Source organism: Scyliorhinus canicula, chromosome 14, assembly GCF_902713615.1.
Source record: "Scyliorhinus canicula chromosome 14, sScyCan1.1, whole genome shotgun sequence".
NCBI classification, from domain to species: Eukaryota; Metazoa; Chordata; class Chondrichthyes; order Carcharhiniformes; family Scyliorhinidae; genus Scyliorhinus; species Scyliorhinus canicula.
The window spans coordinates 66,686,389-66,712,128 of record NC_052159.1 but is presented as its reverse complement, the minus strand read 5'-3'; the positions used below and the strand labels follow the sequence as shown (position 1 = coordinate 66,712,128).

At 47.0% G+C, this 25,740-nt stretch overlaps 1 protein-coding gene across 5 annotated transcripts in view; it reads left to right on the top strand.

Annotated features, from left to right (window-relative positions):
- The window catches only part of LOC119977191 (coiled-coil domain-containing protein 138-like), a 187,207-nt gene that overhangs the window by 42,888 nt on the left and 118,579 nt on the right, over positions 1-25,740 (top strand). For 4 of the 5 annotated variants that reach the window (XM_038817879.1, XM_038817877.1, XM_038817878.1 and 1 more), the window contains one exon: positions 12,524-12,656. In XM_038817879.1, coding sequence (XP_038673807.1) covers positions 12,524-12,656 — 133 coding nt within the window. Of the gene's footprint in view, positions 1-12,521; positions 12,657-25,740 lie in introns of those variants that run through there. The other variant, XM_038817881.1, reaches the window with a different exon arrangement.

The window sequence follows — 25,740 nt, the reverse complement described above, 5'->3', positions numbered from 1 at the left end:
GCTTCAAAACTGGTACAGAATAGTAGCTAGGAGCGTCTATCTCGTAGCGTGCGTTGGCTGGAGACTTACTTAGTTGATGCAGCTGCTAGGCAGGTCTCTCCTTGCTGAGAGTCACGGTCAAGAGTTCTTTGAGAGCTGCCAAGAGAGCGAACTGAACTTGGGGACTCTACTTTATAGTCCCCAGAGGTTTTGCGCCCTTTTGGGCGGACCCCGGACTTGGTCCCAATCGATTGGACCAGGTCCCAATCGTTTTTATCGATTTCCTCCAATACTGGAGTTGTTCCCTGATCGTTGGGCGGGCCCTATGTGTCCGTTGGCCTTCCTTTGTCATGGCTCCCACTGGCGCCGGGAAGTCTGGTTTGGTCCCGATTGATTCAATGTTTCTAATTGTTCCTGGGGATCGCTCATTAGTATGTAGATGGCTATTGGTTTCGGTTCTGTCTGGGTTCTGCAAATCTTAATACACAGGAAACCTTGCACCTGCGTGTTTTTCCTGCGGCTGGCCAATTTTCTCTGTATTCTTTGCAGGCATCCATTTTGGAATCGGGACGTGGCCACCCCAGGTGGCTACACCCCCCCCCCCCCCCCCCCCCCAAGGGCCATCCGTCTTCCCCCTGCTAATGCCCAAGGATGAAGAGGATTTTGGCATGCTCCCGGAGTCGCCGAAGACCAGACCAGCATCGACATCGCCGCCACCACTGCGTCGCTCCCAGCTGCACATCAAGGCCCCGGACCGGTTAAACTTCTAACTGGTCCACTGGACTTCAAGAGACATTTTTTTTTCTCTCTCAAATATTGTAAATGTAAAATTCAATTGTTGTATATAGTTCTCCACCACCCCCGCTGGAGTCGATTTTAACTGGGGGTGAATGTGGTAAACCACTGTTGCATCTATATTTGGTGATGCATGGTAGGACCTGTACTACAGGTATGTCGGTATTTGCTGGCTCCATCCAGTAGGCGGAGTATAAATGTGCGTGTCCTCCATGCTGCAGCCATTTCACCAGCTGCTGTGGGAGGCCACACATCTTCGAGCAATAAAGTCTCAGTTGTATCCAACTCTCGTCTTTGTGCAATTGATCGTGCATCACCTGTATTGGCCACTTAATGTGTTCAAATCTGAATTCTTGTTTGATGGTTGGAATGCATTTGGGCCAGCGCGGCATGGTGGTGCAGTGGTTAGCACTGCTGCCTCTCTGTGCTGAGTACCCAGGTTCAATCCCAGCCCCAGGTCGCTGTCTGTGTAGAGTTTGCACATTTTCCCTGTGTCAGCATGGGTCTCACCCCCACAACCAAAAGATGTGCAGGGCAGGTGGACTGGTCATGCTAAATTGCCCCTTAATTGGAAAGCAAATTAATTGGGTACTCTAAATTTATAAAAACAAAACAAATCTGCATTTGAGCTTTTACTGTGCGGCTATAATTAACTTTTCAATGGCGCATTACTCAAGGTAGTTCGTAAGCCGGGTGCATACCCCTCGAATGAGGTTGTTTAGTCAACGGATGCTATGTGAGTTGGAATACCTGCTGCTCATCTTGTTTGTTATGGCAAATTTAGGATTTGATTTGCGGCTTTATTTAGTTAAAGATTTGTTATCACACCGTTCTGCTTTTTGTTTGGGAGTTGAGTGATTGTTCTGTTGGAGGAGCTTTTATGTCAATAGTAACCAAGGATCATTTTTTATTTGGCTCCTCGTTTTCTTCTCCTTTCATTTTACTGATCTGTTTGTAAAATCTTCCTGTACCGCAGACTTCTGGTGGCGGCCATGGAGTGAGTGGTGGCACGCTTGGTGGCTCCCACTCAACGCAGATGTTTTTGGTCTTTTCCCCACCTGAAGGCAAAGTATTTGAGGGCAAAAAGCACAGGAGTGTCTGGGGAAGGTAATACTCCTCTGGTATGGATGATGTATAGATCAGTGGACGAGGAGCACCACAAGAACGAAAGTGCTGTTGGAGCAGGAGAGTTTTGCAGTGTGCCACAGGGAAAGATGGTGGAGGGCAACGGGGCTGTGCGCCTGCCCAATGGTTGATGGAGCAGTTGGTGGAGTTCCTGAAAAGTTAAGGCAACCGAGGAAAGAGGCCCTGGAAGACCTAGCCAAGCTGAGATCTGGGATCGAGCGGGTTGAGCAGACTCTGGAGGCCCAGGGCCCGGTGATCCAGATAGTGGAGGTGGTGGGGAAACACAAGGAGCAGTTGACCTTGTTGGTGGCTGAGATGGGAGTGATGCGGGAGAGACAGAAAAAGCTGAGGGAGAAGGTGGAAGATTTGAAAATCGCTCCAGAAAGCTAAAAGCTAAGCATTGTCGGGATGCCTGAAGGCAGTGAAGGTGCAGAGGCCGTGTGTAATTGGCAAAGATGTTGGAGAACTGATGGGGAAGGGGGCCCCTGGAGGTGGACCGGGCGGGCGCACAGGATGCTGAGGAGGAGGCCACAGGAAGGTGAGCCGCCGAGGGAGAAGGTGGTGCAGTTGCATCGCTTTCTGGACAAGGAGAAAATCCTTCAATGGGTGAGGCAAATGTACCTGGGAAGGGAAAGAGCTGCAGGTGTACCAAGACTTGAGTGTGGAGCTGGTGAAGAGGATGGCCGGGTTTAACCAGATTAAGGCTGCCCTCTTCAAAAAGGTGATGTTAGAGCTACTGTACCTGGCCCCGCTGTGGGTGACTTTTCAAAAGTGAGTTTTATTTTGAAATTTATGAGGGGCAATAACCCGGGAGGAATGTGAGGACATTGAACTTTGGAGGAGTTTTGGATGTTCTTTAAATTGTTTGATGGGTTTTCGAGGGCAGGTTCTGACGGGTGAGCAACGATGGTGAGTGTGCCTTTTGTTGCTCTTGAGGGATAGATGGTTGTATGGGAGGGGCATTAGAGGGGGGGTAGGATGGTTGGTTGAAGGCCTTTGAGAAGGGCCACCAAGCTAGCTGGACAGGCTGGTTAGTGGGAGTGAAGTGGGACGGGGGTTGCTATGCAGAGGGGGAGGAGTTGTTTTGTTTGAGTGAAAGTGGGACGGGTTGCTGACAGGGGTGTGGTTGGCATGGCAGTTTGGAAGAGATCAGTGTCGGTGGGGCGTGTGATGTGGGCCAGGGGCTGGCTCAAAAATAAGTATGACTGATTGGCAGGGGAAGGGGGCGAGGAGGCCCCCCCCCCCCCCCCCCCCCCCCCCGGATCAGGCTGGTCACGTGTAACATGGGGGGGTTGAATGGGCTGGTTAAACGGTTGTGTGTCTTCACGTATCTGAGTTTGAAGGCACACGTGGCCTTTTACCAGGAGACGCAGCTGAAGATAGGGGACCAGGCAAGGCAGCTGAAGGGATAGGTGGGGCAGGTGTTTAATTTGGGCTGGATATGAAGGTAAGGGGGGATGTTGGCAGAGTTGGTTGATAAATGTTTGAAGTGGGGAGTATTGTGGCCGATCTGGCGGGTGGGGTGGAGATATGTAATGGTTAGTGGAAAATTGGATGGGATGTCAGTGGTTCTGGTAAATGTCTATGCACTGAATTTGGGATGATGTGGATTTTAAGATTTTATGAGGCGGGTGTTAAGGAGGATTCCTGACTTGGACTGATTAGGGGTGGATTTTAATACAGTCACGAATCCAAGCTTGGACTAGTCGGGTCCCAAGTCGTCGAGGGTGTCGGCAGTGGCGAATGAGTTGAGGGGGTTTATGGAGCACATTGGGTGGGGCTTCTTCCATGTGCACCGGGTGTACTCTTGGATTGATTTTTTTCGTGCGAGACGAGATATTGCTCGCGATGGTGGTTGACTCGGTGCATTTGGTGAATTGTGGTTTCCAACCACGTGCCACACTGGGTGGATTTGCGTGTGGCCCGGACAGGAGGGCCCAGTGCCCGCAGTGGAGGCTGGATGTTGGGTTATTGATGGATGAGGAGGTGTGCGAGTGGATGTGGCCTGTCATTCGGATATACATGGAGCTAAATGATCCTGGGAGGTCACGCTGTGGGAGGCACTCAATGCAGTGGTAGGGGGGAGTTTATATCAATTTGGGTGCATAAGGAGTAAACGATGCGGGAGAAGAGAGCAAGGCTGGTGGATGACATTTTGAGTGTGGACAGGAGATACTTGGAGGAGAGGCAGAGGCTCCAGATGGAGTTTGGGTTAGTGTTTATGGGGAAGGCAGTGGGACAACTACAGAGGGCCAGTATTTGAGTATGGGGAGAAAGTGAGTAGTATGTTGGTCCATCAGTTGAGAAAACAAGAGGTGGCGAGGGAGATTGGCAGAGTTAGGGATGAAGGTGATGATGGACCCGGAGGGGGGGGGGGTGAATGGGATGTTTTGAGGAGTTCTATAGAAGGTTACACTAGTTGGAGTCCCCGATCGGGGAGGAGGGGGTACGGCGGTTCCTGGACGGGCTGGGGTTTCCCTAAGTAGAGGAGGGGCTGGTTCAAGGGCTGGGGGCTCCAATTAGGTTGAGGATGTTAAGTAATGGGTTAAGAGACATTGCAATTAGTTGTCTCATTTATGTTAAGTGTTCAATGATTGTCTCATTTATGTTAAGTGTTCAATGATTGACACTGATATGTAAAGGGGCTTCAGGTGGACTCTGGAGCTTGTGATGATCTGTAGAGTGAGAGTGAGTTTGAACCATTAAAGGTGTGTTGGTGAAAAAGGAGTTGAACTCTTGTCTCTTCATACCACAGCATCTAGTACATGCTAACAGAGGGAAGTGGAAGAGAGTATGGGTAATGCAGGCAGGGCAAACCCCAGGGCTGGATGCCCGGTAGAGTTCTATAAATAGTTTCATAGAATTTACAGTGCAGAAGGAGGCCATTCGGCTCATCGAGTCTGCACCGGCTTTTGGAAAGAGTACCCTGCCCAAGCCCACACCTCCACCCTGTCCCCATAACCCAGTAACCCTGCCCAACACTAAGGACAATTTTGGACATTAAGGGCAATTTAGCATGGCCAATCCACCTAACCTGCACATCTTTGGACTGTGGGAGGAAACCGGAGCAGCCGGAGGAAACCGGAGCAGCTGGAGGAAAACCACGCACACATGGGGAGAACTTGCTAGACTCTGCACAGACGGTGACCCAAGCCGGGAATCGAACCTGGGACCCTGGAGCTGTGAAGCAATTGTGCTAAGCACTATGCTACCGTGCTACCCATGGGGGATTTGGGGACCACTGTTGGTGTGAGTGTATTATGAAGCAAGGGAGAGGGGGATTTGCCACCTACATTGTCGCAGGTTTCCATCTCCCTGATAAGAAGGATAAGGATCCAGAACAGTGTGGGTACACATTGACTCTTACCAATTTTTATAGATGCACCATAGAAAACATCCCATCTGGCTGCATCACAATCTGATATGGCAACTGCTCGGCCCAAGACCGTAAGAAACTACAGAGTCGTGAACACCGCCAAGTCCATTATACAAACCTGCCTCCCATCCATTGACTCTGACTACACCTCCCGCTGCCTTGGGAAAGCATAATCAAAGATCCCTCCCACTCGGGTTATTCTCTCTTCCAACCTCTTCCATCGGGCAGGAGATACAAAAGTCTGAAAAATACAGACTAACAGGTTTAAAAACAACTTCTTCCCCGCTGTTACCAGACTCCAAAATGACCCTCTTATGGACTGAACTGATCTCTTCACATGTCTTCTCTACTGAGTAGTACTACACTCTGTATGCTTCACACATAGAACATAGAACAGTACAGCACAGAACAGGCCCTTCGGCCCTCGATGTTGTGCCGAGCAATGATCACCCTATTCAAACCCACATATCCACCCTATACCGGTAACCCAACACCCCCCCCCCCCCCCCCCCCCCCAATTGTGCACCAGGGGAGTTAGTGCCATTTTCCCTAGTGGGGTGGGCATGATGGCACGGGTCCCACCTAAATATTTGGGTGCGATATTGCAAAGACTTTTATTATCACTGACCTGCCATTGAAGAAAGAAGATGGAACTCCTGAAAACGATGGATCTTTCTGATGGACCTCCTTGATGACACTGAATCTGAAAGATCCACCTGTAGATGCTCACTCCACCACAGCTGTGGGCTGCTGGTGGCCCCATCACGAACTCTGGAAGAAGCTTCAAGCATTGTTCAGAGCCAACATTCGGAATGCTGTGGTGTGTTGCTCGTTTTACTGGAGTGTATTAACACGCCTCCGTTTAAAGGCCGTGTGCTTAACACTGCTATGGCTCTGTGTATGTAATTATGCTCAGGAGTCGCCAGGTGCCGTATTTGGACACCTCACAAGTATATCAAGGTCAGGTTCAAAGTAATAAATCTGTACACCGATTAGTAAGTCCAAACGATTGATATTTATTATGACAAATATAATAAATACACATGCATACGCTAAAGAGACTAACTTACTTCTAATACTAAACAACTAAAATACTTATCTAGACAGGAACAGGCAAGGTCAGGGGGCAAGGCCTTTGTCCCGTTCTTGGTCTGCAACTCTCAGGTACTTAAAGTTGTCAGGATCTAGCAAGGTCTGGATCACGTAGCGATCGTTGTATTGGCACTTACAGTTCGATGGCTGATGGCTCAACGGCTGGTGATGGAACTGGAGTCAGGATGCGATGTAACAAGTCTGGGCCGGAGTCTGGAAGCAACAGACCGAACCATGTGCGGGGTCTATTCTTATAGTCCCTAGAAGTCCGTGCCCCTTCGGGGCGGGCCTTTTACCTGCCATGTATCGATTGGGCCTTTCCCAATCGATATCTTCCAAACCCCCCCAATCTGAGGGTCGTTTCTCGATGGGTGGGCTGTCCCTATGGTTCTTTGTGTTGGATACAGTAGTGCCGTTCTGTCTGGGCGTCTACTCAAAAGTATCCATTCATACTTAAATGTTTCTATTGTGTGGGGTCTGGATCTGGATCACCTCATTACTATGTAGATCTTGTTGCCATTTACACCTTTGGCTGAGACTCTGCACCTGGCCACAAACTGGTTTCTGTACGTGCAGAATGCTAATTAGTCTTCTGCAAACTGCTTGTCCTTGCTAAGACTGTTTTTCCCTGCAGCCTTAGCAGTTCTCCATTTTGTAGCCCAGTGTCCATCTTAGGTGGCTACAGGTGGTGGGCAAAAGTAGCAGAACTTTTGTTTGGAATGCCATTGGCAGGCATTGTGGGTGGGGAAGCAGCAGAGCCTAGTTTCAGAAAGTGGCTGGGAAGCCACGGTTCAACAGGCCAGTGGGGGTGACTAGGGTGGAATAGCAGAGTGTCAGTCTGGGGCAGAAGTCTTTTTATTTCCCCTTCTGGAGACTTGGAAACTGGCTGCAGATGAAAAATGTGTCAACATTGGAAATTCCCTAGTCACTGAAATGGTTTCTGCACTGTGCATTATTGATTTTTTGAGTTAAAATAGAATGAGATATTTAAAATTTGCACTGGAAGGGAAAGTGTGAAGATTGGTGACTTCTGATCTCCAGCAAAAGACATATAGAATTATTCGCTGCATTTAAAACAATTTTTTGTTGTTTAGTGAGATGTTATACTGTAATTAGCTTTAAAATGCAAGCTGTTACAATACTTGTCTGTTGCAAAAAAGGGAAAAAGCTCCGGACATCAGTCTATCTTAAACACTCAACATGAGCATATTGAGAATCAAAGATGCCATTATTGTAAAATGTTTATTTACCAAAGTACTTTTTAGGAAATAGGCTCAGAACAAACTCTTTCTTTTTAGGTTAATTTGTATTCTTAAAACTAAGTTCTCAGCTTGTCGCTGCTGCTAATTATGTTTTATGTTTATCATGAGTTCTTTATTGAATCAAGTTGAAATGAGAGTTCTTGTGAAATAGGTTCAAACAGGCTTTGACACTGTGCAACTAGTTATCCAGAAAGGTGCAGAGAAGCCTGGGTCTTGGCTGATTATTGTGGGTTTGTGCCAGTTCTCTGTCATGGCAGCCATCCAGGAAGGGGCTTGTGAGGCCCCAGAAGAACTTGGTGTTGTTGTAAGGCTGTTGGAAAAATCAGGCTGCTTAGTGAACAAGTTGGGGATGAGGGAAGAGGGGGTTGGGAAAAGGGGCATATGTGAGAGTGTATGGTGAGTGTGATTACCATGTATGAGTGGGACGTTGCTAAGTCTTGTGTCACTATGGAATATGGAGAGTTTGTGAAACCTACATGAGTATATTAAATATTTTTACTAAGTACTTTAAAAAAAATACTTCCATTTATATAATGTATTATGTTAATAATACACAAACTTTAATTATATACTGAATGTTACTACACAACTTTATTCCTGTATATTATTTTTGCTGATGTAGTAGCTAGCCCCTTTTAAGGGACATTCTCTGAGGCAGGGTCTTGTGACCTGCTAATTCATTCTGAGACGGGAGTTGGGAATTCGCTGGGACATGTTGGGACTTGTCTGGACAGTTGAACCCTAGAACTGAGTATGTGACGGGACCATCAATTCTACGGACACGTGCTTGTAGGATTAGAATAGCGGTTTTAATATACTTACAACAGAGCCAGCCTGTTCGCCGTTGAACTTTCGATGAACTGGCCGGCTGGCTCTGTGGCACGGATCTTTATACAGCAGCTCCAGGGGAGGAGTTCTGGGCGGAGCCAAGGGGGGAGCCCAGTACAAACTCTCGAGTACTCCCAGAGCTACTCCCCCTGGTGGTCAGGTAGTGCAACTGCACTTACAATATCGGTACATATGGGAACAGAGTGACGTTGGTAACTTATAATACCGTGTGAATCTCATTCACCACAGTATGGAAAGACCTTTTTAAGGCATTCTGTAAATAGTTGTGGTCATTGTGTCTTAAGTTAACTGGTGGAGCCAATTCTTGAAGTTAATACAGCTGGCATCTGAGATTTAATTTTCAAATGTTTAGTATAATTTTTCCTGGAATATGGGCTTCACTGGCAAGGCCAGCACTTGATGCTCGTCACAAATTGCCCTTTGAAGGTGGTGGTAAATTAAAATGGGATTACATTAGAAAATACTTTATGAAGCACTGCCGTAGTCCTTTGCTTTGCTGTGCATGTACATTGTCCAATATGTTCTTTGAATAGTATGGACTTCTTCGTGTAGAACATGCACTATTTGATTTTGATTTGATTTGACTTGATTTATTGTCACATGTACCGAAGTACAGTGAAACGTATTTTTCTGCGGCCGAGGGAACGTACACAGTACGTACATAGTAGACAAAAGAATAATCAACAGAAATCATTGCCAAATGGTACATCGACAAACAATAATTGGTTACAGTGCGGAACAAGGGGCCAAACAAAGCAAAAACACGAGCAACAGCAGCATAGAGCGTCGTGAATAGTGTTCTTACAGGGAACAGATCAGTCCGAGGGGGAATCGTTGAGGAGTCTTGTAGCTGTGGGGAAGAAGCTGTTCCTATGTCTGGATGTACGAGTCTTCAGACTTCTGTTCCTTCTGTCTGATGGGAGGGACCCTGTGAATCCCTGTTCCAGGAAGAAGGCAATGCCTGGGTGGGAGGGGTCTCTGATAATGCTGTCTGCCTTCCTGAGGCAGCGGGAGGTATATGCAGAATCGTATACAAAAGCAACGTGGGGGTGAGAAGCTTGTGTGATGCATTGGGCTGAGTTCACCACACTCTGCAGTTCTTGTGATCTTGGGCTGAGCAGTTGCCATACCAGGCTGTGATGCAGCTGGATAGGATGCTCTCTATCACACATCTGTAGAAATTTGTGAGAGTCGATGCAGACATGCCAAATTTCTTTAGCTTCCATAGGAAGTAGAGACGTTGTTGGGCTTTCTTGACTGTTGCATCAACGTGAGTGGACCAGGACAGACGGTTGGTGATGGTGACCCCCAGGAACTTAAAGCTATCGACCAGCTCCACTGCGGAGCCATTGATGCAGACGGGAGTGTGTGTCGTGCTACGCTTCCTGAAATCGATGATCAGCTCCTTGGTCTTTCCAACATTTAGAGAGAGTTTGTTTTTGGTACACTATGCAACCAAATGATTTATCTCCCTCCTGTCGTCTGATTCGTCATTGTTTGAGATACGACCCACCACAGTCGTATCATCCGCAAACTTATAGATTGAGTTGGAGTTTAATCTTGCCACACAGTCATGTGTGTATAGGGAGTAGAGTCGATCAAATGCCACTAGCATCAAATGCTGAAATGCTGAGGTCACTTTGGTGATTTGTTACAAATGCATCGGTCCACAGACCCAACGGTAATCGAAGGTAAACAAAGGAGAGAAAACCAAAATTTGTACCCACGCGAAGTCAAATTATTTAATCTTTTTGAAGTGCCCCAGAAACATTTGCATTCACTACAGATCGTGACAAGTGCGACAATTCTGTTTCACAAAAGATTTTCAGAACCTTTTGACTTTGACTACTAAAATGTCTGTCCGGCCAGTCATGGGAGGCACAGTGGTTAGCACTGCTGCATCACAGCGCCAGCGACCCGGGTGCAATTCTGGCCTCGGGTGACTGTGCAGTTTGCACATTCTACCTGTGTGTGCGTGGGTTTCCTCTGGGTATTCCAGTTTCCTCCCACAGTCCAAAGATGTATAGGTTAGGTGGATTGGCCATGATAAAATTGCTGCTCAGTGTCCAAAGATGTTAAAGTGAGGTGGGATTATGGGGATAGGGATGGGAATGGGCTGAGGTAGGGTGCTGTTTCAGAGGGTTGGTGCAGGCCCGACAGGCGAAATGGCCTCCTTCTGCACTGTAGGAATTTATCCCTGGTTTAGTGGGGAAGGTGGGAACCTTCGAAAAAGATTTGCTGAGATCCACTGGCCTGAAGTTTACGTTTGGGGCATGCCTGAAGTCAGTGTGGGTGGGAGTGGATGTGAATCCCTGTTCCAGCCCAAGGAAGCATTGTTAATATGTTATAATGCATGATTGTCAATTTCCAGCCATCCAGTGTGGCAACGTGGCCTGTGATTGGTTGAAAGTTGCCAGGAGGACGGGAAGAGTGCAGGCAACGAAAAATGGGAGGGTGCGCACTGGAGCTTTCATTGGTTCAGCTGCTGCGCAGCAATGTGAGGGAGCTGCGGACGTGTTTAAAAATATATATATCTACGGAAAAACTATGCCAGAAGTGTCCAGGTAGCACAATCATACACCTTTTATTTGAGCCCTGAATTTCCTCCAGTCCTGGGTCAAGGTTGCAGCGAAAACGTAAAGGCCACCTGGTCAATTGGCCCATCCGCAACCGTAAAAGCAGATGTGCCACGTAAAAGCAAGTGACTGGGATGTTTAATTTAAATTGGCTCCTTGATTGTTGGCAGGCACACTTCCGACTGGCATGCATGCTGGTCTGCTGACCATGCGAGGGCAAGATGACGCTGGGACATGGCCCGATGTCTTTGCGCGAAATTTTACATGCTTCCAGGTCGGATGTGTGTGCACCCGAACTTTATACGTAAAATTATGGCCACTATATTCTAGGTTTTTTTGCATGTCGAATTTAAGTCATTTTTAACTTGGTAAACATGCTACACCATCTTTTAATTCTGGCCATTATATTCTAGGTTTTTGGCATGTCAAATTTAAGTCATTTTCATTTTATTAAACATGCTACACCATCCTTTAAATATTGTCAAAGAATGAAAACTGAACATTTCTTCCTGAGCCAATCCTAGACATCAGAAGAACTTTGTCCTATTTTATTTTCCTGCTTTAAGTTCTTAAAATGTCAAGACGGTGGTTAGCACTGCTGCCTCACGACGCCGAGGACCCGGGTTGGATCCCAGCCCCAGGTCACTGACCATGTGGAGTTTGCACATTCTCCGTGTGTCTGCATGGGGAGGATATGTACAGGGTAGGTGAATTGGCCACACTAAATTGCCCCTTAATTGGAAAAAAAGAATTGGGTACTCTTAAGTTTATTTATTTTAAATGTCAAAACTAACAATTCCTTGGCCCTTTAACATGGAGCCCCTCAAACACCTCACGCAATTGACAATGGTGAACAGATGTTTTGGACTGATATGATCACTTCACCTCTCTGGTAGATTTTTTCACATCAAGGAGCCGATGTTGCAAAATTAATCAAGTTAATGTACCAGTTTGTTCTTTGAAGTAAATGAATGAGCAAGTCTTGTTACACACAACCTAAATATTCATGTATGCCTGTTTAATGGAATTTGAATCATATGACCAGATCCACACATAGTGTAGAATAATAGAATTTACAGTGCAGAAGGAGGCCATTCAGCCCATTGATCTGCACTGGCCCTTGGAAAGAGCACCCTACCGGGAATCGAACCTGGGACCCTGGAGCTGTGAAGCAACTGTGCTAACCACTGTGCTACCGTGGTGCCCCGATGAACACGATAGATCAGCTCTGCCAGAAACACGATAGATCAGCTCTGCCAGAAACACGATAGATCAGCTCTGCCAGAAACATGTGGTTGAAGTTGGTGCATTAGATATATTTATTGTACTAAATTCCAAAGTTGGTTCAAAAAAATATTACGGGGGAGGGCTGGAATTAACTACGTAATGATTAATCACCGCTTTTGGTACTTGTGATCTGTGATCATGCATTCTGAGTAATCCAAAACTTGCTTTGTCCTAAATATTAGGTGCTCTGGATACATCATCAGGAAAGAAACCTTCTCCTATGAAGTCACCTATATCTGGTCTGACGTGCAACGAGAGAAAGCACTATAAGAGAATGTTACGTAATCTCTGCAAGGCAAAATTTAACACTGCATGGTAAGGCTGGAGATTTATGAAGGTGTGGTATACCTCAACAGTGGCTTTCAGCATCATAATGGTTTTCGGACAATACCATTCATTTAAAAATATTTAATTCTCCCTTGTATTCAACAGTAAAACATGAATGATTTTGAAATTGTAAAGAAAATTGTGCAGTAACATGCTTAGCAATATGAATTGAAGAGCGATCATATGGCTAGGCGTATACCATTTTAAGTAATGATCACTTTTGAAAAGAAAATGGAATATCTATTCTAATATTAAAAGAATACAGTTTAGACCCAGCAGTTGTAGTGAAATGGATGAAGAATAAAATGGGTATCCAGAAATCAGTTACTGTAATGTCACTCCCAGGTAATATGTTAGAATATATAATTTGAGAAAAGGTTGATGAGCATGTAGAAAACATGGGTTAATCAAAGTTTGTTGAGATGATTTAGACATGAGCTTAAGAATACGATTTCATATAATACAAAATCAAAATACCGCTGATGCTGGAAATCGGAAATAAAAACAGAAAATGCTTTGCTGTGCTCTGCAGCATCTGTGGAGCGGAGAAACCGAACCAAGGGGCTGGTTTAGCACAGTGGGCTAAATAACTGGCTTGTTATGCAGAACAATGCCAACGGCGCGGGTTCAATTCCCGTACCGGCCTCCTTGAACAGGCATGGGACTGTGGTGACTAGGGGCTTTTCACAGTAACTTCATTGAAGCCTACTTGTGACAAGCGATTATTATTATTAGGTTTCAGGTTGGCAATCTCTCAGTTTACTCTAACACGCTAGTAGGAGATTTGATGAACAGTGAGGAGAAATTTAAAAGACAAGGAAGATAGAGAAGCTTTTTGGGAAAGATGGAGATGCTAAAAAAGATTTTAACTTGAAAAGGTTTGAAATAATACGTATTGGGAACTAAAACAATAGAATGGCTATGCAACAACAATGTATATTTTTTAAAAATAAGTAAATTTAGAGTACCCAATTCATTCTTTTCCAATTAAGGGTAATTTAGTGTGGCCAATGCACCTACCCTGCTCATCTTTGGGTTGTGGGGGCGAAACCCACGCAAACTCCACACAGATAGTGACCCAAGGCTGGAATCGAACCTGGGATCGAACCTGGGACCTCGGCGTTGTGAGGCAGCAGTGCTAACCACTGCATCCCAACGTGCTGCCCAACAACGTGTATTTGTATTATGGCTTTAACATACTAAAATGCCCTTAATCTTTCCCCCAATAATTGGACACTGAATGACATACCATGATACTAGGGCAAATGCCAAATGCTTGGCCAAAGTGGTAGGTTTTAAGCAACCTCTTAAAGGAGAGAAGGAAGATAGAGATGGAGAGAGGTTTAGGGAGCAAATTCGAGAGCTTAGGACCTGGGCAGTTGAAGGCATGACCACTAATGGTGGAGCAACAAAAAATGGACATGCTCAAGGCCAGATTTAGTTGCAGCACTGATATCTTTGAAGGCCTGGATGAGATTGCAGAGGTAGACAGAGGATTTGAAAACAAGAGTGTGAATTTTAATTAACTGGGGAACAACATAGGTCGACAAGCAAACGGGTGATAGACGCATGGGACTTGGTGTAAGTAAGGACATGTGCAGCAGAGGTTTGATGACCTCGATTTTACAGAGGGTAGAATGTGGGAAGCCAGCCAGCAGTACATTCGAATAGTCAAGTTGAGAGGTAACAAATGAATGGATGAATATTTCAACAGCAGATGAACTGAGACAAGGGTGGAGTCTGGTGATGTTACAGAGGTGAAAATATGTAGTTTGAGTGAATATGTGGTAAGAAGCCCATTTCTGGGTCAAACATGGTGCCAAGGTTGCGATCAGTCAGATTTACAAGGAGGGAAATGGAGTTGGTAACCAATGGATAGAGTTGGTAACCAATGATAGGGACCAAGAATAACACTCTGAAAAGTTGCAGGGAGGCTGAACAAAGAGCCAGGATTTCAGGGTTGTTGATACTGTTATAATGGTCAATATTTCTGGATTGGCAGTTAGGAGCATAAAGTATGCTCGATATAACAATGATAAATGTTTACAATGCTGTGCTTGGGGCACTGTGAGGAGAGAACATTAAGGTCATAAACTGCATACAGGTAGATTCATCAGGATGATGCTAGGAATTAGAAATTGTAGTTCTGAAGAGAGACTTCAGGTGCTGTATTTATATCAGATGGAGCAGATAATTAAATGTTTTTCTGTTTTAAAAAAAAAAATGTATTTATTGGCATTTTCAATTCTATATACAGTTACATTTCATGTCCATCATTGTGCAGTACATGCAAAATTTTCCTGTCTATTTACATTTTGTCAGCATCTGTTTCGGTGTTCTGCCTTCGTTGCAGCACCCCTCCCATTCACTCGCCGTTCTTCCCCATCTCCCCTCCACCCTCTTTTCCCTTGTGTTTTCTGCCGTGGGTGCCTTGCAGCTGGGGGGGGGAGGGGTCTTCCGCTGTGCCCCACCCCCCCCCCCTCTTGTGGCATCCCCTTCATTCCCTTAGGTTCCCCCTGCTCTTCCTCCCTCCCTCCCCCTCCCCTGGCTTGTGGGATCCTGTTGTTTCCTTCTAGCTTTTAGTTTTCTTTCTTACTAGTCATTGTTGGCTTCAAACAGGTCTTGGAACAGACCATCAAATTGCCCCCACGTTTTAAGGATGCCTTCCTACAACCCTCAGATGTTGTGCTTGATCTTCTCCAAGTGAAGAAATTCCGCCAGGTCTGCCAGCCAGTCTGCAACTATGGCTGGTGCTGCCGATCACCAGCCGAGCAGGATTCTTCGGCGTGCAATTAGGGAAACGAAAGCTAGGGCGTCGGCCCCCTTCCCATGTGTAGCTCTGGCTGTTCCAATACCCCGAAGATTGCCACTGTTGGGCACAGCTCCACCCTCACCCCTCAAACTTGGACATTGCCTCCGAGAAGGCCGTTCATAACTCAACAAGCTTGGTGCAGACCCAAAACATGTGGGTGTGGTTGGCCGGACTTCTCTGGCACCATTCACATATATCCTCCACCTCCGGGAAGAACCTGTTCATTTGGTCAGGTGCAGTATATGCATGAGGCTGAGCCTTGCGCAGAAGAGGTAGAGTTGGCCCTGCTCGGTGCTTCACTCCAGAGTCCCCAGCCCACTTCTGTCCCCACTTCCATCTAGCGGTGTTCGAGCCCTGTCTGGTAATTGTCCATACATTTTCCCACAGTTCCCCCCCTTCCTTGTTATCCATATTCATCAGGTCCTCTAATAGTGTGGTCACCGGGGCCCTGGGGTATCCTACTGTCTCTTTGCAGAGAAAGTGTTTTATTTGTAGGTGTCATATTTTTGTCCTGTCGGTAGTTCAAACTCCGTTCGCTCAGTGTTGCTAGTCTCTTTCCTATGTAGAAGTCCCTGACTGTCGGCGTCCCCCATCCTGTCTCCATATCTTAAAAGTGGTGTCGAGCATGGCTGATGGGAACCTGTGGTACCGTAGATGGGGCCATGGGGGACATCTCGGTCAGACCAAAATGTTGCCTTATTTGGTTCCATGGTTTCAGTGTGTCAATTACCACTGGGCTGAATGTGTATTTTGTTGGCGGAGTGCTGCCGTGGCGAGGACTCGTCCCCCTGCAGGAGGCCTCCTCCATCTGCACCCAGTCCGAGTTGGGCTCTTGTACCCATCCCCTCACTCTCTCTGCCGTGGCTGCCCAGTGATAGTATTGCAGGTTTGGTGATGCCAGGCCACCCTCAATGTTCCTCCTGTGCAGTATTGGTTTGGGAACTCTTGAATTCTTACACCCCCCCCCCGCCCCCCCCACCCCCACACACAAACACCATGATTAAGCTGTCCACATTTTGGAAGAAGGCCTTGGGGATGAAGATCGGGATGGATCTAAACAAGAAGCGGAACTTTGGCAGCACGTTCATTTTGATCGTCTGCACTTTCCCCGCCGGGGAGAGTGGGAGTGTGTCCCACCTCTGTAGTTCCTTTTTGACTTCCTCCACTAGGCTTGTCTGATTCCACTCTGCGTCCAGTATCTGGCTATTTGGATCCCCAGGTATCAGAATCTGTTTTGGGCTAGTTTGGATGGGAGCCCCTCCAGCCCTGTCCCTCCCCTGCTTGGGTTGAGAATGAAATGTTATGTTTTTTTTTAAATAAGGTTTTAATAGATGAATGGGGAAGACTTTTTCTCTGGTTGAGAGTTAGTGATGAGTGGGTCATCAATTTAAAATTGTCAGTAAGATGAGTAGAGAGATTTTGGATTATTACTTTATGTAGAGAGTTACTGGATTGTCAAATGTGTTGCTCCAGGAAATATTTGAAGCAGAACATTTAAGGAAAAGTAGAATACATATTTGAAGCCGAACAAGCTACATGGAGGGCAAGGTTTGGAATTGATTTTGGATTGCTCTAGCAAAGAGCTAGCACAGTCTCAATGGAGCAGAGCAAGAACTTTTGTGCTTCTAAATTCACCATTTTGTTGCAAACAAAATAAGACTGTATCCATTCCATTTCCTACACTTTCTCACCCCTTCCCCTGCCTACCAGAACCATGACAGCTTTTCCCTTGTTCTTGCTTTCATCAGCCTTTGCATTCAATGGATCATCCTCCCCCATTTGTCAGTTTCAGCATGATGGCCACCACCAAACACACCTTCCCTTCCCCTACCCTTTTAGCATTCTGAAGGAACCATTCTGTCTGCAACATCCTGATCCACTCAAACACTTCTTACCTTCACAATCTATGTAAGCGCAGGAGATGCAACACCTACCCTTTTTACTTCCCCTCACTATTCAAGGCCCTAAACAGTGCTTCCAGGTGAAAGAGCAATTTACATTTGCCTCTTTCAAATCATTATACTGTATTCGGTAGTAGCAATACAGTCTGCTCTACATTGGGGAGACTAAACCTAGATTGAACGATCACTTTATTGAGCATTTCTATTCGGTCTGCAAGCATGACCTCAAGCTTCCTGTCACTTGTCATCTTTAATTTTCCTCCGCCTTGCTGTCATGCTGACCCCTCTGTCCTTGGCCAGTGAAACTCAACATGAACTCGTGGAACAGCATCTCGTTTTTTGATTTTAGCATTTTTTAACCTTCTGGACCCAACATTGACTTCAGTAATTTTATTTCCTTTTTCTTTGTAGGTTTCAGTTTTACGCTCGTTCTTCTCTAACTTTTGCTTTTGGGTGGCAGCTGTTCTTCATTCTGCCATTCACATCTCTTCTAGACATCTTTTCTTTCCTTTTTTGTCCCATTAACTCTCATTTTGACCCTGTACTTCCAATCCTTTTACCGTTTAACCTCTCGTGTCTTCTACTCTATTACAGACCATGCCTTTTGTTCTTTTGCTATTCTACTCTCTTGCTGGTTTAAAACCGATTGACTTTCCTACTTTTCCCAGTTCTGAAAAAGGTCATCACCTTTAAAAGTTAGTCTTTCTCTTTTCAGATACTGTCTTCCCCTACTGAGCATTTGCAGTGTTCTGAATTTTTATACAGCATTTTACTTTTGTGATTAAAATTAGGTTGCGAAATTGATACCACCCTTATATTAGCTAGAGATATTACTGTAGGATGTAGTCAGGAATGTTGCAAAATTTGAAACTAATGGGCAATCACAGACATGGTTGTGATGTGTACTGCTCGCATTTCATTACTTATATTGGATGTGATTTTGAAGTTTTGATTCAAACCACAAGATGGCGCTCTCTTCAAAAGCCAGTAATTTCTCACCCTTTATTTCTCAGTTAAAATCAAGATTAACTGAATTACAGAATTGTTACAATAACAAAGGAGGTTGTTTGACCTGTTGTGCCTGCCCCAGCTCTCTGTAAGGGCAGTTTACCTATTGCCACTGCCCTGCCTTCTGCCTGTAGTCCTGTGGTAGGATGCAGCAATGAAGTGTCCACTGCTGTTTAAAAAGAACCCTCCTGGAAACATGCATCCGTAACTAGCCCCAATTCTTCTCCATCACCAAGGGAGGGCAGAATAATTATCAGTCGAAATTAAAACTGAGAGCGCATCTGATTATATATTTGCATTTATTTTTGTGAATTTGCAAGCTGAATGTAAAAACTTGCAGTAGGTTTTTATATAAACAAAACACAATTTGACCTTGCCTGTGTTCTCTTGATTTGGCTGCATTAGGAGATAGTCATAACACCTCATCACTCCACACCAGGTTGATTTTTACTTCCCATTATCATTTCAAACTTCACAAAAACATGATCAAGGCTCTGTGTATGCTGTTACCATTGTAACAGAGAACTGATCCTCTCCTCGATGTTCCCTCTACTGTAACTTGCATTCTCTTGCTGGTCCCATGCCATCTTCAGTTCAATATAGTGGCAAAGGAGGAATTTAGAAGGAGCTGAAGGAGAATGTAGGAGAAATAGTGACCATAGCTCAAAGATTTAAGGTAGTTAGGAAAAGGACAAAGATGGACCGGAATTAAAAGTTCTGAATTAGAGGAAGATTGATTTTAATATGATAAGACTGAATCTGGCCAAAGCAGACTCTGGGAGCAGCTACTTCCAGGAAGACCCACATCAGAACAATTAGATTAATTCAAAAGCGGATAGAAGAATGATACAAATCTAAAAATCAGGGAGGGGGACTGTGATATAATTGACAAATTAGCATTGGGAGGGAAGAGGTTTTAGCGGGCTTAAAGTGGATAAATCCCGAGACCCAGATGAGGTGTATCCTCGGCTGCTGTGGAGTCAAGGGAGGAGATTGCAGGGGCTTTGATGCTAGTTTTCAAATCCTCTCTGGCTACTAGAAAGGTGCCAGAGGACTGGAGGGCAACAGTGTGGTACCAGAAGTCGGGATAACCAGATAATTCCAGGTCAGTGAGTCTAAAATCAGTGGTAGGGAAATTATTGAAAATGTTAGCATAAATGCTTCACAGCTCCAGGGTCCCAGGTTCGATTCCCGGCTGGGTCACTGTCTGTGCGGAGTCTGCGCGTCCTCCCCGTGTGTGCGTGGGTTTCCTCCGGGTGCTCCGGTTTCCTCCCACAGTCCAAAGATGTACGGGTTAGGTGGATTGGCCATGCTAAATTGCCCGTAGTGTCCTAAAAAGTAAGGTTGGGGGGGGGGGGGGGTTGTTGGGTTACGGGTATAGGGGTGGATACATGGGTTTGAGTAGGGTGATCATGGCTCGGCACAACATCGAGGGCCGAAGGGCCTGTTCTGTGCTGTACTGTTCTATGTTCTATGTTATGAGGGAGAGAATTAATCTCCACTTGGAGAGGCAAGGATAGACAGCATGGATTTGTCGGGGAGATCATGTCTAACAAACTTGATTGAATTTTTCGAGGACGTGACTAAAGTTGTGCAGGTGAGGGCAGTGCTGTTGATGTGGTCTGTGTGGAGTTCAGTAAGGCTTTTGACTAGGTCCTGTAGCCATCTGGGATGGCCACTTCCAACTAGGTGCAGAGGTCACCTGGAATGTAAAGGGACTTAACGGCCCAGTGAAGAGATCCAGAGTCCTCATCCACCTCAGAAATATGAAGGCCGACATAGTCTTCCTCCAAGAGACGCACCTGAGGGAGCAGGACCAAATGCAGGTAAGGAAGGGCTGGGTTGGACAAACCTACCATTCCTGCTATGGGACAAGGGCCAGGGGGGTGGCGATCTTGATTGTCAAGAGGACGATGTTTAGGGCGACAAGGACGGTTACAGACACGGGGGGATGGTACGTCATGTTCAGCGGGGCCCTGGATGGGGCACCAGTGGTACTAGTCAACGTGTACGCGCCCAACTGGGACGACACGAGTTTCATCAAAAAGACCATGGCAGAAATCCCAGACATAGCGACGCATCGACTAATCACGGGGGGGGGGGGGACTTCAACTGTGTACAGGACCCAAGGAAGGACAGATCAAACCCCAAAACGGGGAAAACCTCAGGCATGGCAAGGGAACTCAGTCACTTTATGGAGCAGATGGGAGCGGTGGACCCCTGGAGGTACACCCACCCGGAGGAGAAGGAATTCTCCTTCTTATCCCCAGTACACAACGTATACACCAGAATTGACTTCTTTGTGGTGGGGAAGACGGTGCTTCCAGGGATAGACAAGGTGGAATACTCCACAATTGTGATATCAGACCACGCTCCACATTACATGGACGTGCGGCTAGAGACGGGAAGGGCCCAGCGCCCCACATGGAGGTTGGACGGTGCCTTACTAGCTGACAAGGCCTTCAGCGAAAGGATAGTGCGGGCCATAACAGAGTACATGAAGAACAACCAAAACGGGGAGGTCTCTCCCTCCACGTTCTGGGAAGCGCTAAAGGCCGTACTAGGAGGGGAAATCATCGCTTTCAAAGCACAAAGAGATAGGGAGGAAAGGGTGGCTAGGCAGCAGCTGGTCGACTCCATACTGGAGGTAGACCGTAAATACTCCGAGGCCCCAACCATAGAGCTCCTGGCAGAGAGGAAAGAACTACAAATGAATTTTGACCTGCTCTCCACCAGGAAAGCACTGCACCAACTCCGCCAGGCGCACGGGACCCTGTATGAACACGGAGACAAAGCCAGCCGCCTGTTGGCACACCAGCTGAGAAAGCAGGCAGCCACCAGAGAAATTGCATAAATCAGGGGTACCAGAGGCACGTGGGAAACAGAACCAGAGAGGATTAACAAAACCTTCATGGCCTTCTACCAAGAGCTGTACACCTCGGAGCCCCCAAGCGGGGAGTCTGGGATGAAACGGTTCCTTGATGGACTGGACATTCCAGTCGTGGGGGAGGGCAGAAAACGGGGTCTGGAAGCACCGCTAGCACTGGGAGAGATCATGGACAGCATTAGTTCCATGCAGGCGGGGAAGGCGCCGGGACCGGATGGATTCCCGGCGGGATTCAAGCGAGATACATGTACGACCGACTGACAGAAAGGGCCGACACCATACTGGATGCAACAAGAAAGAAATGGGAGGAGGACCTGGGGATTGAGATAGGATGGGGACTCTGGAGCGAAGCACTGCATAGGGTCAACTCCACCTCCACGTGCGCAAGGCTTAGCCTGACGCAGCTAAAGGTGGTACCTAGAGTCCATCTAACAAGAACCCGTATGAGTAGGTTTTTCCCGGAGGTGGAGGATAGATGTGAACGGTGCCAAGTAGGCCCGGCCAACCACGCCCACATGTTCTGGTCTTGCCCCAGACTGGTGGAGTACTGGACAGCCTTCTTCGAGGCAATGTCCAAAGTGGTGGGAGTGAGGGTGGAGCCATGCCCGAAAGTGGCGGTCTTCGGGGTCTTGGACCAGCCAGATCTATTCCTGGGGAGGAGGGCGGACGCCCTTGCCTTTGCCTCCCTGATCGCCCGCCGGAGAATTCTGTTTGGCTGGCGGTCAGCAGCACCGCCCAGAGCTGCAGACTGGCTGTCCGACCTCTCGGAATCTCTCCAAATGGAAAAAATCAAATTCTCCATCCGAGGGTCGGACGAGGGCTTCCACAGAACGTGGGAGCCATTCACGCGACTGTTCCGGGACCTGTTTGTGGCCAACGAACAAGAGGAAGAATAGCCAGGTAGCCAAGAATCAGGAGAACTTAGTCAAGAATCAGGGGAGGGTAGCCAAGCCATGAAAGGGAGAGAGGGACTGGGAGGGAGGGAGGGGGGGGGGGGGGGGGGGGGGGGGCGGCTAAACCTAAAGAAAGAAAGGGGAACCACGGAGGGAAGGGGGGAGACAGCTGAATTTGAGGAGGGAGGGGCGAACCGTGGAGGGAGGGGGGACAGGAGAGGAGAACCAGCGGGACGGGGCGGGGGGCAGGGAAATGGGAGCCGGAAGGAGGGCACGGGGTGCCAAAATGTGCATGACATCTCCAGGAGTGGGGAACGAGGAGGTTGGGGATGGAGGACGGGAGGAGCAGCAGAGGCGAGCGGGGGACGGCGGCGAGAGCCGTCCGGGAGAGGCGAGCGACAGCGGCAGGCGACCCGGCCAGGTGTTGCACGCTGTGGTTATCTCCCTGGCACCCAAATGCCAAATGTATATTGCCCCCCCCCCCCCCCGCAAACAGTCGCGTACTTACATGGTGTAAATAATTCGGCCAGATGCACAGAGCTGCCGCAGTCGAGCTGCTGCACAATACCCCACCAGTTAGTCTATTTCATATTTTATTGTACTCGATGTTGGCGTGTGCCCTTCTCTTCTAAATATGTGTATATATATATAGATATATGTTTCTTATTCTGTTTACATAACGGTAATTATACCTTGTTCAAAAACCCAATAAAAACATTTATTAAAAAAAAAACTAGGTGCAGAGGAATTCGCAAAGATGGCAGGTAAAATGGACAAGCCAAGATTCCGACAGGCTCAGAGCCTGAAATGGATATTTGCCAGCAAAAGTCCAGACGGTATCGAACTCAGTCAAATTAGCATTGTAACAGGGCCAATTAGCATTTGATGGCCCATCTTCATGAAAACAAAGGACTGGTACTCTAGCAACTGGGACAGTCCTAGACATTTCGGCACCACTCCGTGTTCAAGGGGAAATGCAAAAAACAGGGTCAGTGACCGCTTGGGACACACCCAGCCATCCAGATCCCCGCCCACTTATTGGCTAAGGAATTGAACAGTGATCAGGGATCACCCAATTAGTAAGGGCCAAAAGAGCACAAAAACCCCCGAGTATAAAAAGAAGAGTTTGCCATATGTTCGCTCTCTTTTGGCCTTGGTACCCCGGTCACGGCCATTGCCAATAGCAGCAACACCAGAAGCAAGTTCGAGTTCAACGGCCACTACCAGACGGATGAGCCCAGCTGAGCAGCAGTTACCACTTTGAACCTGAGAGATCCAGAATTGAACAGCGGCCACTGTTTTCTGACCCAAGGCTGGGTGCCCGAAGTTAAGTACAGGTTGTCTTAGTTGATAGGTGTAGTTAACTAGTAGTGTTTATGTTGCATGACTAAATTGTGAGTAAATAAAGTACCCTTGATCTTGAACTGATTAACTGGTGTTTGGCTCTTTGATCAATAGCTGGTTGAAACTTGTGGTGGTATCATTTGATACCTGGCGACTCTAAGAGTTTGGACATAAGACAATATAGAAAGAAGGCAAATTCACAGATTGCCATAATTGGAACAGAGCCACAGAAAGGACCGAGAAAAGAGTATAGGAAAGAAAGTACAACAGTCCCACATGGGAGACTAGTCAAGAAGTAAAGAACCCATGGGATCCAGGGTAATTTGGATCCAGAATTGTCTTAGTGGCAGGAGGCAGAGGGTGGTGGTCGAAGGTTGATTTTGTGTCTGGAAGTCTGTGTCCAGTGGTGTACCGCACAAATCGCTGGGTCCCTTGCTTTTTTGTAGTGTACAGTAATGATTTAGATGTGAAAGTAGGAGATGCGGTCAGTAAGTTTGCAGATGGTACAAAATTGGCGGTGCAGTGACTAGTCAGGATGAAAGCCTGAGATTGCAGGACGATATAGACGGGCTGGTCAGATGAGCAGAACAGTGGCAAGAAAGTGTGAGGTGATGCGTTTTGGGAAGACATACAAGGCAAGGGTGTACAAAATGAATGGTAGTAGGCTAGGAAATACAGGGGACAAGCAGGACCTTGGGTCACATATCTATAGATCCCTGAAAGTAGCAGGACAGGTAGATAAATTTGGTTAAGAAGGCATATGGGATACTTGCCTTTATTAGCTAAGGCATAGAACATAAGACAGGGAGGTTCTAAGCTGTATAAAATGCTCATTAGGCCACAGCTAGAGTACTGTGTGCAGTTCTGGTCACCACACTATAGGGAGGCTATGATTGCACTAGAAAGGGTGCAGAAGAGATTCACCAGAATGTTGCCTAGGATGGAGTATTTTAGCGATGAGGAGAGGCTGGTTAGGCTGGGGTTATTTGCTGTAGAGCAAAGAAGGCTGAGGGGAGATCTGATTGAGGTGTAGAAAATGATTAGGGATGTAGATAGGAAGAAACTTTTCCCCTTAGAAGGGTCAATAATCAGTGGGCATATTTCCCCTTCGAAGGGTGAATAATCAGTGGGCATAGATTTAAGATTAAGTGGAAGATTTAGTGGGGATTTGAGGAAAATATTTTTCACCCAGAAGGTGGCGGCAATCTGGAAGTCACTGCCTGAAAGTTGGTAGAGGCAGGAACCTCACAACATTAAGAAGCATTCAGATGAGCATTTGAAATACCACAGCATAGAAGGCCACGGCCAAGTGTTAGAAAATGGGATTAGAGTAGATAGGTGGATTTCCTGGTAATCGAGGAAGGGAAGGTGCATGCAGGGATTGGACACCCGATCGCGCTGGGGGTAGCAAAGGGGTGTACGGTGCAATGCAGTCAGGAAGGCTCTGGGTTTGGACCGACTCCCGGCAGAATTTTATAAAAAGTTTGGCACGGAATTGAGATCCCTACTAGTGGAGATGTATAATGAGTCGGTCGGGAGGGTTAGTTCCTGCCGACATTATCTCAGGCTTCAATATTGCTTATTTTAGTAAAGGAAAAGGAGCCAAAGGAATGTGGATTGTACTGCCCAATATCACTGTTAAATGTGGATACGGAGGTGCTTGAAACACGTATAGAGGACTGTGTGCCAGGATATAGGCGAGGAATAAATGGGGTGCTGTTGAAAGTGATCATGGTACCCCCAGGGGGCCTGGAAATCGAGGTGATAGTGCCTATGGATGTGGAGGAAGTGTTTGACAGGGTTGAATGGGCGTATTTGTTTGAGTTGTTGGGGTGGTTTGGGTTTGGCCACGGGTTCATAGATTGGGTTAGGTTGGTGTGTAGGGCCCCATGGTGAGTGTACGGAGGAGCAATGTCACCTTAAGTATTTTGGTCTGCACCGGAGAATGAGACAGGCGTGCCTGCGCTCCCTGTTGCTTTTCGCTTTGGCGATTGAGCCTCTGGCAATGGCATTTAGAGCCTTGGGGGAGAGGGGGGGCTATTGTGTGGGGGCGGTGGTGGAGCATTGGGCCTCCTTCTACGCAGATGACCTTTTGTTGTATATTACAAACCCGGTGGAAAGCTTTGATAGGATCATTGGGATATTGGTAGCATTTAGCTTATTCTCGGGGTATATGCTCAACATGGGGAAAGAGAGAGGTATTCCCGGTCACTGCGTGGGGTGCAGG